The 11,887-nt window shown below is 30.6% G+C and overlaps 1 protein-coding gene across 1 annotated transcript; it reads left to right on the forward strand.

Annotated features, from left to right (window-relative positions):
- The first annotated feature begins 3,416 nt into the window (after positions 1-3,416).
- LOC120258221 (cytokinin riboside 5'-monophosphate phosphoribohydrolase LOG1-like) lies at positions 3,417-4,850 on the forward strand. Its single transcript, XM_039265583.1, is given in 8 exon segments — positions 3,417-3,465; positions 3,468-3,488; positions 3,491-3,527; positions 3,628-3,660; positions 3,828-3,925; positions 4,353-4,423; positions 4,503-4,640; positions 4,731-4,850. Coding segments are annotated over 8 exon segments (567 nt in total).
- The last annotated feature ends 7,037 nt before the right edge of the window (positions 4,851-11,887 follow it).

An 11,887-nucleotide genomic window follows, 5' to 3' on the forward strand; every position in this document is an offset into this window, starting at 1 on the left:
CTCTCTATATAACCAATTTAAAAATATAGAAAATAAATAAACATAATTAGATTGCCTTAAAACCCACACACACATTATAAAAATCTCTATCTTACCTCTGCTTCACATGCTACTTTATTGTTTTTTCTAATAAATTACTACCTAGGGTTTTTAAAAATAATAAACTTTAACAAAAACATATGAAAAAATTCACTATTTGATTTATTAACATTTTAACACATTACTTAATATATATATATATATATGTTATTATAATCCTTTACTACTTATTCACTCCTTCTCCATATGTCTATCTATCTGCTTATCTATCTGTCTCTCTCTCTCTCTCTATATATATATATATATATTTAATATAATTTTTTTTTAAATATAACTATCTATTTTTTATTTTTTATTGGTTGTTCTAAAAATTATCAATTTGTTATACACATCGTAATATGTATAGTTAAAAAACACATAAATTCCCAAAAATATGAAATATATAAATATTTTATGAATTATGTTATAAATATAGTATATGATTATATATATCACTCACTGAAACTTCGATTTAACAAATGATTTATTATTTTTCTAAAAATACACTCTCACTTCAATTATAGAAAAGTCATCTTAATAAAATCTAAAATTACTCTAATTCATTGAAATAAATAACAAATAAAATCTACATATATATATATATATATTATAAAAGTAGACAAACAACCAATTTATTAAATAAAGAAAGTACAACATAAACTAATAATAGCACTCAAAAAGATAAAAACCTAAAACAATAAAAAAGACCAAACAAAAGATATTACAATCATAAAAAACAATACTCTTACCATAAACATACACACACAGCAAAAGGAAAACAAATAAACAAAAATAAAAATATTAATCTAAGTCTCACATCCCGATAGGAAATGCTTAGATGTATAGGAAGGGTATATCAGTGCTTTAATAGAGACATCTGAGAAGCATTAATCCAAGTTATTATCTGCATAAATTCAAGCAATAACAATATAAATAATTTTATTAATACTTCACACACACCTCGAGATACAAAAAGGATTACACTATTGTTACTGCTTAGCACTTAAACCATATGTATATAAATTTGAATATCTTTGTATGAACTTTATACTAAAGTTTGAATAGAAATATATATATATATATATATATAACGAAACCATAAAAACTAGAAGAACATAGAGTGTTAGAGAGAGAGAGAGAGAGAGAGAGAGAGAGAGAGAGAAGAAATAAAATAATGATAACACAGAGAAGAGAGAACAATTAAAACAATACATACATTATATAAATTATGTTAATTATAATTATGAAATAGGAAAAATATAACAAACCACTCAGAGCCAAATAGCACCAGCTTCTTTCAACATAGGAATAAGTGCCAGTGACATGAATAGCTATGAGCCGATCCAAACCCCCAACCAGTTTTCCCCCAATAAATATCACTGGAAACAACTATAGCAAGCCAAAATCTTATCATCCTCCTCTCGAGGTCCCTTCAAGGATACGCGATGAATGTCATCCTCACTACAAACTCTTCACTAACTTCATGCATTGTTGGATAAGCTTTCAATTTTTCCAACAATCTCTGAGCAACGTAATTCATGTGACAACCTCTTCTACCTACAATCACCACCATACTTCTCTCGACAATTGGTATCAAACCTTCCTCTTTGATTGCTACCATCAGAATGTGCTCCAGTCACAATCTCTCACTCTCAAATAGTCTCAAAATTTAATATAGCATGTTCTTCCCACCATATTCATTATATAATATAATATTAGATCTTTTTAGATATAAAATAAATTATTTATATATATATCATAAATATACACTGACATTACCTATATGTTATTTGTATTTATTCTCTTCACCCATAAAACTACTAAAAATACATGGAAGACTAATCTTAACAAAATCTTACAAATGTAAAGACAATTAACAAATTAAATCCTCCAAAATATCTTTTAGATAACAATAAAAACATATACAGAAATGTACAAATACTTATTATATCATGAAATATTTTAAAAATAATATATCATATATAACAATATTAATAATATCAATAATAACAATCATATAGCAATTATTCACAAAAACACAATTTAGATTATTTCACTATCATAATATTATCTCACTCATATATTCTATCTCCGCTATCCACATCAATTAAACTAAGAAAAATCTAAAACCCTCGAATCCTAATTCCTCTCAAAAAGAATTAATGCCGTGACGAAAGAAAAACATCCTATCAACAGATACGTAATCAAGCTAAGCCGATTCTACACCTAGAGCTAAAAACTATATAATATATATATTATACTATAAAAAACAATATTATCCTCGCTAGGCATTGTAATCGCTTTCGTTCAGATATAAAACAAAAAGATATGATTGAAACTTTTTAATAAGAAAAACAAATCCCTCATCAAAAGATACAAATCAAACTAGCAAAAAGTTAACCCTATAGCCTAGGAAAGCGACCGCCAAAGAAAAAGAGGAGAGTGGGAGAGAAGATGAGATCCACTCGCTGATTACAAAGTGGCTAGGGTTTGAAAGAAGGAAAGCTCTTTCAATCATAATAAGACATTTCTCTCAATCATAACACAAAACAAATGTCCATCAAACAAAAGCTTAATATATATATATTGGAGTAAAAAGTAAAAAGTAAGCTCTCTCAATCATAGCAGGATACGTAACTGTGCATCCATAACAGAACAAATATCCCTCAAAGTAAAACTTCAAGAATAGAAAAATATAATAATAATCTAACTTTGCTTAATTTAAATCATTATATATCACCTTAAACATAATATATGCCTTAAATATAAAAAAATACTAAAGCATAAAAATACATAGTCATTTTTATCAAGCTTTAACATTTTTAATTAACTACTACAATGCTTTGATCAATCTCCATATTATTAATCATTTGTTTTTATCTTCTAAACATTTTACAAAGTTTTGACATTCCTTTAACTTTATATTGTTTCAATTATGTCAATAATTGATATGACACAACAAGATAAGACCTTTAATAATGTATATGTATTAATTTATTCTCAATAAAGTTAAATCGTGTTCTCCACATATAATGGATGATATCCATTCAAATTGTTAGGTTCAACCCAACCAAAGAAAAACTAAAAAGAAAAATGGAGGAAGAAAAGAAAAAGCATCGCGATCCAAGTTCAAATCGATCCGTGTTTTTAGTGTAGTAGTACAGAAAGAAAAAGTTACCAAGATGCTGCTATAAATCTTGGCAAAGAACTGGTTTGGTTTCTATCTACATAGTTATTATTATTTATCTTACAATTCTCCTCCTTCCTTTTTCCTCTTCTCAATTTTTCTTCTTAAAATATGAGTAAATTCTTAAACACCGAGTGAAATATTTTGCCAAATGTTACCATTGTCGGTGTTGAAGAACATTGATTTGGTATATGGAGGAGGAGTATTGGATTAATGGGTTTGATTTCCGCATCGTATTTAATGGTGGTAGAAATGTTATAGGGTATGGATCTCTTTTCCCCAAACATTTTTCCATACCTTCATTTATTTAATGAAAATTTTGCTAAAGTTATTAATCGAAATCTTTTATCCCAGGTATTTAGTGTCATTCCAAAAGCTCTAATGGGTAGAGAGGTATGACAATAAATTGTTTCATTTTTTTCTTCCATTATTTTTATGTGTATATTTTTCATGCCCTTTAATGAAAACATATCCCCGCAATTGTCCATACATATGAAAAACATATTATACAATACTATATTTGTATGTAATTTTTCCATTTTTCCATTTGAATTTCGGGATAACTCGTGTCACCGCTCGGAGAAGTAAAAATGGTTATAGACATGCACCATAGGAAAGCAGAGATGGGCAACTATGCTGATGCCTTTATTGCTTTGCCAGGTTAGTATATAAATTGCATTTATTATCACATAATATCACATATAATGAAAACTCATTTTCTTTTAGTTTTGTATATCGAATATATATTAATGCTTGCAGTTCAAACTTTCAATGAAAAATATAATGAAAAAAATACACTTTCCTCATGTGGATCACTAAAAATACGCATAAACTAAGTTCTATAAAATTTGTATTATATATCCATTTGCAAAGCTTACTAATAGTTAACATAGAACACTGATCTATAATTGAAAAAAAAATAACATTTTCAAAATACTTTAATTTTGTTACCACTCTTTTATCACTCATTATACTTAAAATTCATATATTCTCTAATTGATTATTATATCTACTTTCTTCCATAGATAACTATAAATACAAAAAATAAAAAAATTACTAATTTAAGTATATTGTCTTTAATATTCAGGAGGTTATGGAACTCTTGAAGAACTTTTTGAAGTAATTAGCTGGGCACAATTAGGCATACATAACAAACCGGTAATTTGATCTCAATTCTCTATATACACACATGAAATTATAAAAAGATGATACATAACTTACTTATACTTTTTTCCAGATTGGTTTGTTAAATGTTGATGGATATTATAACTCGCTACTTTCATTCATCGACAAAGTTCTAGAAGAAGGGTTCATCAACCTAGCTGCACGGCAGATCATCATTTCTTCTTCAAATGCAAAGGAATTAATTGAAAAACTCGAAGTAATAATTATAAAATTTTGAATACTATTTATAATATGTTCCTTTTCAATCATTATTATTGATTATTTTAAATTATGATTACAGGAATATTCCTCGCATTCATCTCCCAAAATCCCATCTTTAGGCACTCTGATTGATCTCAACCTTCCTGCTGCTATGGATGACAACGTTGAACACTCCACTGTCTCTGATACACATCCATAATACAACCATGCATGGGATGAAGTTATTTCACTTTTTCCCCCTTTTCTGTTTATTTTTTTTTAGTTGAAGATGAGAACTTGAACAACAACATTACTCTTAAATTAATATTTATGTAATGATAAGTTGTAACAAATTCTCTTGAATGATGAAGTGTCTGTATATATATATATATATATTAGATATGTATCTTATTTCAATTTTTATAACAAAAAAGAAAAAAAACTAAATAAAATCCTTAATACTTAAAATTATTTTTCCTTTCAAAACATTGAAATGAAATCATTTTTATTATTCAATAAATAATATAACATATTCCAGAAATATATTTCTCAACCTTTCACATCTTGCGATACTTCTCATATTGAAAATGACATGAACAAATTTTTTTTTCCAAAATTTATACTATCTTTGTAATCTTCCTTTTAGATATGATTAACCCGCAGCGTTAGCGCGGGTACATAAATCTAGTATATATTTAAAGTATAAGGAAGCTTTTTAATTTAAAATTTCATTTTATAACTTTTGGTGTAACTTTTTTTTCCAACACAACACTAAACACAGTCAAGTCAATATTAAAGAATTAATTAAAAAATTTCAGCAACATTGCGCTGTTTTCATTGGATATGAAAAGAATCACTAGGAACAAACAGTTAAGGTTAGTTTCCCGGTATCTCAAAGCAATGACTTAGGTTCAAGAGATCACAAAGAGCCATACCACTATAACAAAACTGGAGATCTTCCATTAGAGATTGAAGTTGAAAGAGAAATCATATATATATATATATATATATATTTACTCATGCTCTTTAATAAAAGTTTTTGGAAGCTTAATAGAACCAATAAAGTCAACCATACGAGGTGTTGAGACCGGCTGATGAGTGAAAGATAACAGCGACAGTGACAAATTAGGATTGTGATTTCCCTTGTTAATGAAATATTCACTTATTTTGTTTTCCTTATGTTCTACACATGTGTGAAGAATTCTATGTTTCAAGATTTTGTTTATAGCCGATTTGGCTGTAAACAAAATATTCTTTCAAATGTATCCTGAATTACATGAGTTTAAAATATAGTGAACCAAATACTTGGATTTCAAAAAGCCTAGTAATTCACCATTCGAATAAACACTATCTTAAACAAAAATTTCTAATATAAAACGAGAGCTTTCTCCAATGATTTATAACCAAAATAATGAACTTGGTTCTCTTAAAATAATAATAAATAATAAATAAAGTACACTTTATTAAAAATAAAATACGGCAAAGGGGACAAAAACTAGATATATGTGGACCCCGCCCAAAGCTTGATTAGAAAAAACATTGTTTCCCACTTATTCCCTATCCTTTTGTCATGTGGCTCTCCAATCTAGTGGTAATGAGGAATTCTGGAGGAATTCATGGGTTTTCCATCACATCCGTGCCTTTGATATTTGAGCCTTTTTAACTTCATTGTTTTTCTTCTTCTCTTGTGCTTCTTCTTCATTTCTTTGTCTTGTAAGGGAGGTTGTTAGCTAGAAGATTTTTGAAGCTTGGTTTTCAGCTGGGCTATCTTTTCAACACTCTCTTTTCCGGCCATCGTAGTAAGCCCCTAGCCATTCTTGGTTAAATTCTTTTAGTAGTGTTGTTTTTGGTAACTAAAAACCATGACTTTTTCTCTATCCTTTGATTAGCTTGCCATGTTTTGTGGAATAGCATGTTAGCTCTTTTTATTTAGAAACCTTGGCATGTTGATGGCTAAATTCGAAATTGTTCATGCTTGTTGTTCTCTTAGTTCATAGCTCAAAATTGTTGTTGAAATCCTTGGAGCTTAGTGTTAGCTCAAGGGCTTGTGCTTAACCATCCTTGTTTTGAGAAAGGTTTGGCCTTGGCATTAGTTTAATGAGTGTTAAGTTGCTTGTTTCTTGCTCACCCAAGCATGGTGGAGATTTTTGGACCTTATTTGAGGGTAGAACCAACATGCTAAAAGCCTTGCATATTGTGTATGTTTCCATGAGTATATATATATATGTGTGTGTGTGTGTGTGTGTGTGTGTGTGTGTGTGTTTTATATATGTATTGGTTGTATAAGTAGATATGTTTTTTCTCTCTTAGTTTGGTTCTACAACTTTTGTTGTTGGTGGAGTGGTTTTGTAAAGTTGATAGCATTATTGTGTTAATGTGTCTAAAGACTAGAGCTTGGTTGTGAATCTGCAGAAATGTTTTTGGTGTTAATGGTTTGCTTATTTTTTTGTTTTTATTAGTCAAGGCATTGTAAGAGAATGAGGGAAGTTTTGTAATGGAATGTGTTTAGAATTGGATGGTGGAGATGTTCTCATCAAGTTAAAATATTAGTTCAAGGCAAATGTCAAATGAGTGGAGGTTAAGTATTGGATCACTTTAAATTTAATCATGTTAATTATTTAAGCTTTTAGGGTGTGTTTTAAATTCCTGCATGAGTGCATGCAAGACAATTATTGTCATTTATTTTATTTTATTTTATTTTTCTTTTTGGTTGCTCTCTAGAAAATGCTTAGGGTAATACTTGATGAGTGTTTAAACTTGCGATTAGAGTAATTTTGTTTTAACTATGGTAAATCGTTGGGTTTTAGGATTGTTTTAGGGAGTGGCATTGGATCTCATCTTTTTTGGGCTTAAGCTAATATCAGTAAGTAATCTACCGATAACTCCAGTATTTTTAGATTTGAGAAATTATTTTTATTCCGTAAAAATAATTATCTAGTATTTTTGTTATTTTTATTTTTGAATATATATTATTTTTGTTAATATTGAAAATTATTTATCCGGAATATGTATTTTTGAGGTATTTTCTTTTAATTAATTATTTCTATTTAGTTGTTGACTTGGTAAATCTAAATTGGTGTAATGCTAATTAAATAATTGCTATTCTTTTTAACTTGGTTATTAATTTATTATTTATACTAAGTGTGTGGTTACATTCAAACGATTACTTCGACAATTATAAAATTCGTTTGTTTGTAGGCATGGGTTAATGATTCTGCTATCATTTGGATTGACTTAGTTAATTCCATTTTTTATTTAGTTATTTAATCATTTAATTTAGTTTTTGAAGCACTTTGGTGTTTTTGAATAATTTTAAATACTTAATGTGCTTAAATTTTTTTATATTTCATTTATGGTTATCGATTTATTTTTCCTTAAAGTGAGATTTTGATATTTTATTAGTATTTCGAATATATATGAACTTGAGAAATTTTTAGAAATTTCCGAACTTGTACTCTGCAAATATTTTGTATCCGAATATTTTTGGTCTCCAAATGAGCGATATGCAACCACTCGCTGGGGGGGTTAAAACCCCGACTTTTGTCGACAAGTAATTTTGGGGAAAATGAGATCGAAGTTTCATGACCGTGTCCGTTCGGTGAAATAATCAATGGCCACTGGTATTCGAGTCTCGGGTCACTGAGGGTAAATAAATGATATCTCATTATTTTTGGCTCGGATCGTCATCGAGGATAAACAAATGACCTTTGGCACTTACGAGTGAATTTGGAGACATACTCTTGAATTTGTTATTTTTTTGGGTTTGCCCTTTTTGATTTTTGAATTTCGCAAAAAAACACAAATATTTGTCCCGCCTTTGAAATTTTCCGTATTTTTTTGATATCGTATTTCGGGTTTTGAATTCGGTAAATCATATTTGTAAATATTCTTTATTAGAATATTTCACTTTTGTATTTTGTTTTGTTTAAATTATGTTTTGAAGACCTATGCTCATTTCCCCGCGAATAACTATTCGCAGCTCGTAAAACTCGGTATTCTTTTTGATTTTTAGTTATCTTGAATAGCGTTACTACTTGAGAACTATACCTCGTTGAACCATTTATTTTTTTATTTGTTTAAACTATGTTTAAACTTTGAATTATTCTTAATATCCGAAATCGAGATTCAGTAAAAGCCTCGTTGTTTTTAAAAACAATTTCGGATTACTTCATCGGGCTAGTGAGCTCATGGATTTTTCTTTAAATCCTTTTCGGATCTTGAGTGATAGACCGGCGTGGATCTTGAAAGATTGTCTATAGATGTCTTATCCTGTTGTAAATTTTAAGTTCTTGTTATTGTCTATACATCCCTGTATTTTGTATTTTGGACTTTTGTATCCCGATTTTGTGTACTTTGTAGAGTTTGTAATCACCCGTAACTCAGCTTGGGTTATTATAGTTTTACCTGTCCCCGGATCGATTTTTGAGGCCTTGCATGTAATACTCGAACTCGTGGATAATCATAGAAAATATACTGCGGGGTATTACTATAGTGGTAGTAAGATTTTTTTCATGATTAATCTTGTTGAGAAACCCCAAGTGAAAAAGAATAAGGACCTAAGTGTAAAAAGTTTTTTTAAAAAGATTTTGGGTTAAAGAATAAATGAAAAGGATGGACATGAAATGTTTATGGAAAACCGAGGACTCGAAAGGTAGGATGGAAGGGATCTTTTTAAAAATGTTGTTTTATAATCCAGGGACCACTGGATAATTTGAAAGGACCTTTTGAGAATACTATTTCATAATTCAAGGATCATTTGGGAGTTTTTCAGGGACTGTTGTGTAAGAAATTATGTTTTTGAGGGACTAAAATTGAATTTCGGCTGAAAACTTAAGTTGGAGAAAACTCTAGATTTTTGATGGTTCATCTTCTTCTCCCTTCATCCGCTACAGAGAACCCTGAGAAGAAAAAATGAAGAAATGGGAAGAAATCGGGAGGTTTTAAGGAGAGGGACTTGGAGATCGTTGGAGTGAGCTCACGGGAGGGATGGCTTGGCTAGTAAGAGGCTTCCTTGTATTGTTTTTTTGGCATGTATATGTATGCATGTATATATATGTATTTATGGTTGGATTTGATGAAAATGTTGATGAATTTGAAGAAATATTAATGAGAATGATGAGGGTGTTGTTTTGAGATGAAATTTGTGTCAAAAACCTCAGTATCCATGATAAATCAAGGATGAGATTGCCGAATTATCTGTAGCAATTCATCGTAGTAACGAGATTAGGGTTTGGTTTGATTAATTAAGTTGATGATTATGATGATTAAGGTGTTAATGATGATGGTTGGATTGAAATTGGTTGGGTTTAGCCAAATTGATTTAGTTGAGTTGAATTGAATTGATTGAGTTGAGTTTGATTTGGTTTAACCAAGTTCATTTTAATTGAATTGGAATTGGGTTTGGATGAGAATTGAAGTGGTTGGGTTTAATTGAATTGATCCGAGTCCCGGGTTTGATCAAATCGAGTTGAGTGTAGTTGGACTTGAATGGTTTGGTTGAATTAAATTGGTTGAAGTTGATTTGGGCTTTGGTTTTGGATGTTGGGCTACGGGTTTTGGGCCGAACCAAGTTGGTTCAACAGAATTTGTATAAGAATTAAGTTGGTTCAAGGCTGGTTGGTTTAATTAAACCTGGTTCAGTGAATTTGAGTTTTAGTTCAGTGAATTTGATCTTGGTTCAGCGGAATTGAGGCTGGTTCAGGTTGGTTCATAATAGTCTAGCCCAAATTGAGTTGGCTTTAATTGTAATTGGAGACCAATTTGCTATATACAGGTCAGGTTTGAACCGATTGGGTGAGTGGGCCAATTGAGAGTCGGTTATTGATTTTCTGTATTTTCTATTGGGATAAATTATATTTTTTTAGTTGTCGTATTTATTTATTTTTATTATGTTATCATGCTTAGGTGTTGATTAGGCTTTGGGAGGAGTTCCAGGTCTAGCAAGGAACTCAAGGACACCAGGTGAGTTGGTAGTGGCTATTATTTTAAATAATTGATTAATTATTATTATTTTTGAAATAATTGTTTTAATGGCTAGTATTTTTGGAAATAAATGTTTAAGTATTTCATTTTATCATGTTTGATTCCATATATAGTTGAAATATACGTGATATTTGTTTTGCCATTGATGTTCATGATAACTCGTATTGATACATTCGCTTTTGTATAATTATACGTGATTTGTGAATAGTAAAAAAATACATGTATATGTGATTTAATTATTCGGTTCATGTATTTATTTTTTTGATGGGTATATATGCTTTTGATTTGGAGTGATTTACGTAAAACCATGTGAGCATATTAAAGATGTTTTATCGGCATTGTTAATAGAATTGGTTTTCATTCCCGGTATAGGAATGGTATCGTGGATCCGGGCTTTTACCGGTATTATGCATTATTATACGCTTTAGCATCGGGCTTTGTGGAAAAATAATGTTTATTTCCGTGATGTGAATACTTGTCCCGGAAAAAGGATCATGTGTTATGATTTATACTGGATGAGATATTGCTCAGATTTACTTGATGGTTTTGATGGCGACGGGCCAAGGTCCCGACTATCGCAGTAGTGGGTCCCCACGGGCCAGCCCTTTAGAGGTGGCGTGGTGGACTCGGGTATTGATTACTACGAGGGCCGCTCGAGTGGGAGTGTAGAGCCCCGACTGGATATTCATCGGGTAGCCGTCACCGACCGGGTGAACCGATGGGTCAACGCTAGGGACATGAGTTCCTTGACGGCCTCGAACCCAGCCCGCGCCACGGCGAGGGTTTAGAGAGTTTTCTAGACCATGTTATCGTGGGTGAGTGTTGGGTATCATCGTATTTTGAATTTGAGATTTATGTTATTTTTTTGAATCTGTGATGAGGCGCCTCTCACAAAAAAATTGTGTTTTCCGAGAAAATCAAATTGATGTTGATTTATGTTGAATTTATGTTTCAAGAGTTCTTTAAAGATGTATTTTGCTAGATTCCCGTGATTTTGGAAAAAAATTGGAAAAATTATTTGAGCAGTTGGTATTTATATATTTTATATATATCGTATTTAAGTATTTGAAATTATTAAGCCACTCACCGACCAATCGAATGTCTCAGGACATGCAGGAGCGGGACCCTTGATTGCCCGATTGAGTATAGCGCTAGTCGTGGGTTGAGTCCAGGATTGCAGTGGGTCCCCTTCCTTTCTTTCTATTTATTGGTGTCGTGATCTTCAGTAGCGGTTAGTACTCGTAAATTTGAGCTTATCAGTATTCATGGTATTTA

The sequence above is a fragment of the Dioscorea cayenensis genome, chromosome 4, assembly GCF_009730915.1.
Source record: "Dioscorea cayenensis subsp. rotundata cultivar TDr96_F1 chromosome 4, TDr96_F1_v2_PseudoChromosome.rev07_lg8_w22 25.fasta, whole genome shotgun sequence".
Lineage (NCBI taxonomy): Eukaryota > Viridiplantae > Streptophyta > Magnoliopsida > Dioscoreales > Dioscoreaceae > Dioscorea > Dioscorea cayenensis.